Source organism: Zingiber officinale, chromosome 5A (assembly GCF_018446385.1).
Source record: "Zingiber officinale cultivar Zhangliang chromosome 5A, Zo_v1.1, whole genome shotgun sequence".
Taxonomy (NCBI): Eukaryota; Viridiplantae; Streptophyta; class Magnoliopsida; order Zingiberales; family Zingiberaceae; genus Zingiber; species Zingiber officinale.
In genome coordinates, this window is record NC_055994.1 from 127,535,006 (window position 1) to 127,538,489 (window position 3,484).

A 3,484-nucleotide genomic window follows, 5' to 3' on the forward strand; every position below is an offset into this window, starting at 1 on the left:
TCCAAGTCTAAATGAAAAAGGTGAGGTATTTTTTTTAAAATAACATCAAAGGTTAAAAAAAATTTCTGCCTAGGCTCCAAATAAGCTTTGAGACGGCCCTGTTATGACATATTCCACTTTCACTCCAAATCCCTTAACCAACATCCAGAGAGCAGACTCCAAAACAAGGACTATTGTTTGACAACATTATTAAAAAATGATGTTTTTCTATTAAGCAGCAATGGTAGTTTCAAGTAGGGATGTTCTGTCTTCTCCTCGGATGAATCTAGTGGCTAGCACATGAGGTGTTGTCATCATGAGATTTGGAATTCGAATTTTGACAAAGCTGAGTAAATGCAGCCGTCCGTGATTTACCTCCTCCGTGTTGGCTCTAGGACAGATTGAACGGGGGCATTGAGAACGAGCGTATTCATCTTTTGCCATCAAATACGAATGCTCTGTCAAGTCAGAGACGACGAGAATGATGACAAAAGTGCTTAATTGGTTCTGATTGATATTATATTGCGCAGTATGCTCTTCAAGAATAGGCAAATCTACTTACAGCAGAAATCTTAGAACCGCCGAACCTCAAACATTATCAGTTTCGTAAAAGAAGAAGAAGACTAGTATTAGCTTCAAACAGGAAGGAAACTTTGAAATCTTACAGCGGCAATGGTAGTTCAAGTCAGGAATGCTCTGATAAGTCAGAGACAACGAAAAAGATGACAAAAGTGCTTATGTGGCTCTGATTGATATGATTTGCACTGTATGCTCTTCGATAGGCAAATCTACTTACAGCAGAAATCTAGAAATGAAAATCTTACACCAACCCACGAACCTCAAACATTATCAGTTTACAAGGATTAGCTTCAAACTGGAAGTAAACTTTGAAGGTCATTACTATTACTGATTCCTCCACTCAAATGACTATCAGGCACGTCTGAAACATACAAGCCCGTGAAAGGATTCGGCGGTGGCTCGATCTCAATCTCTCCCTCCAGCATCTGCAGCACCTTGCTCATCGACGGCCTCGCCTCCGCGCTGTACTGGACGCACCACAGCGCCACCTTGCACATCCTCACCGCTCTCTCCCTCTCCGCCTTCTGCTCAATCCCACGAGCCGCCATGACCTCTCCCAGCATTCCACTGTCCCATTGCTTGTACACCAGTTTGGGAAACCATTTCTTCTCGCTCTCCGCCGCGCGGCAATCGAAGTTCTTCCTCCTCCCCACCATCTCAAACAGTAGCATCCCGAAGCTGTAGACGTCGCACTTGTAGGTGACCGGAGAATAAGGCAACCACATCTCCGGCGCCGCGTACCCCGGCGTGCCCCTCATTCCGGTCATGCTCATGTGGGTGTACTCCCTGCCCATCAGCTTGGCCAACCCGAAGTCCGCCACTTTCGGGTTGAAGTTGGCGTCGAGGAGGATGTTACCCGGCTTGATGTCGTAGTGGATGATCCGCCGCTGGCACTCCTCGTGCAGGTACCGGATTCCTTTCGCCGCGCCGATGGCGATCTCATTCAGCCTTCCGAACTCTATCACCTTGCGATCACTGCAATATGATCATAAAAAGGAAAATAGTTGATAAAATTATTAATAGTAATTATGCATTTAATGATAAAATTTTACCATTAAAACTCACTTTTCTTGTAACGTGTCGACGTCGTCCTCGTTGAACAAGAACTTGTCGAGGGAGCCGTTCTCCATGAACTCATACACCTGCGCGATCAGGGTGTCGTCGTAGCAGAAGCCGTATAGACGGACGAGGTTGATGTGTTGGGTGCCGGCGATGGTGCCCACTTCCGCCATGAACTGCTCCTCCATTCTCTTGTCCATGATTCCGACGAGGACTTTGACGGCGATGGGTTTTTGGTCGGGGAGTTCGCCTTTATAGACTGATCCGAACGCGCCAGAACCCAATTTGACTGTGAAATTTTGCGTGAACTCTGCGAGCTGCTGAGGCAAAAACCGGATGGGCCTTTCTTCGGCTAACTTGTTAAGAAAATTCTCGATCGTCGTTGTCCTGATTGGCTCATCAGGGAGTGCTCTTCTAGCTACTGTTCGTGGTATCATTGTCGTCCTTGTCGGCTTATTGAGGAGTGCTCTTCTCGCAACTGATCGTGGTTTCGTGTCGAAATTGGTTAGATACTGATACTTTCTTCTGGGGAACCACCTGGTAATGGCTGTAACCACACTAAACACCACGAACAGAACCACAGCCACTGCAGAATAATCAACCCAGGCATAGACGTGAGATAATTAGAATCGATTTAGTCTGCTTAAACATTTTTATTAATTAGTAGGATCGTGAAAATAGAATTCATTTATCGGTATTGATACAAATAAAATATTTTGCGTTTAACAAACAAATATTAAGGGGTGGATTGATATTGTTTACCGACAGTGGGGATGGCGAGAGGGATCCTCCATATTGCCACGCCAAGAATTAGCCCAGAGAAAATTACAGCTACTGCAAGAACAAGCACAGTATAATTTGATTCGTCAGTATTGCTTTTATATATATAAAGCAAACAGCACAATTCTTACTGGCGATGATTACGGCAGTCATGTGGGGCCGAAGTTGTTTGCTCGACTGTCTGTAGAGCCATATTAATTTAACGAATAACACACACAGAACTATGGCAACTGCAGGTAACAAACGTGAGTATTAGCATGGAAGGAGTGAGAGATTAAAGGAAGGAGACGCACTGTTTCTTACAGGTGGTTATGTTAAAGGCTGGGACCTGATACGTCGTGAGTGCGATGATTGGCAAGCAGATGGCTGTAGCTCCTGGGCAAGATCAAGCGTGGGATTCTATCAGCGGAACAAGTTAACTAAGTGAAGAGAAGGCCAGAGATCGATGTTTCTTACCGGAGACGATTGCTACAAAGATTTTGAAGGGCGTAGGTGGTTTCATGACTCTGATCGAACTGATCTGCCAGGGATGAGAAAAGCAATGGAGAGGCTACGAGTATCGGGATCAACACGGAAACGCAAGTCAAAGTAAACGATAGATAATTATTCAAGCACGTGGAGCACATAAGTTCCTGTTATTGAAATACTTGCATTTCCAAAGGAAAAAAAACTGAGTGAAAATAAAAAGAAACGACAAAAACAAATTTCTGGAAAAAGTCGATCCCTTGTATTTCAGAGGGATAGCACAAATTGAGAAAGTAAGGGTGCTGGTTTACGCGTTTTTTATTTTTATTTTTTAAAAAATATATATTTTTAAAAAATAATATTTGCTTTGTATTTTTTATATTTATTTTCTAAAAAAATAGATAATATTTTTTAGAAAAATAAAGAATACCTAAAAATCACTTTTTTTAAAAAAATATATATTTTTCTAAAAATAAAAAACGTGTAAACCTCTAAATTTTCTAAATCATCTGTTGTAAAATTCTCGTGCATATTAATATAACAGAAAGGGCCAAAAAGCATGACAATTGATCGTCTATCAAAAGTTAATCATTAGAAAAGGTGTACTAATTTATCTAGTCTT

The 3,484-nt window shown here is 42.3% G+C and overlaps 1 protein-coding gene across 2 annotated transcripts; it reads right to left on the reverse strand.

The window, feature by feature from the left end:
* Nucleotides 1-702: 702 nt before the first annotated feature.
* LOC121981683 (G-type lectin S-receptor-like serine/threonine-protein kinase SD2-5) lies at nt 703-3,006 on the reverse strand. 2 transcript variants are annotated; one of them, XM_042534326.1, is made up of 6 exons: nt 2,854-3,006; nt 2,701-2,772; nt 2,529-2,627; nt 2,380-2,451; nt 1,624-2,203; nt 703-1,533 (listed from the first exon to the last, which is right to left on the reverse strand). In XM_042534326.1, the coding sequence occupies exons 1-6, from the start codon at nt 2,897-2,899 to the stop codon at nt 849-851; spliced, it is 1,554 nt and encodes a 517-aa protein (XP_042390260.1). In that variant the 5' UTR covers nt 2,900-3,006; the 3' UTR covers nt 703-848. The 2 variants fall into 2 exon arrangements, with proteins under 2 accessions (XP_042390260.1, XP_042390261.1); XM_042534327.1 differs by having other exon boundaries at nt 2,384-2,451; nt 2,854-2,923.
* Between the last annotated feature and the right edge of the window lie 478 nt (nt 3,007-3,484).

Coding starts and splice junctions, on each gene's coding strand:
- LOC121981683 (XM_042534326.1), bottom strand. CDS start 2,899: ATGAAACCACCTACGCCCTTCAAAATCTTTGTAGCAATCGTCTCCG. Junction 2,773..2,853: donor CTTTGTAGCAATCGTCTCCG/GTAAGAAACATC, acceptor GATCTTGCCCAG/GAGCTACAGCCATCTGCTTG. Junction 2,452..2,528: donor GACTGCCGTAATCATCGCCA/GTAAGAATTGTG, acceptor TTGTTCTTGCAG/TAGCTGTAATTTTCTCTGGG.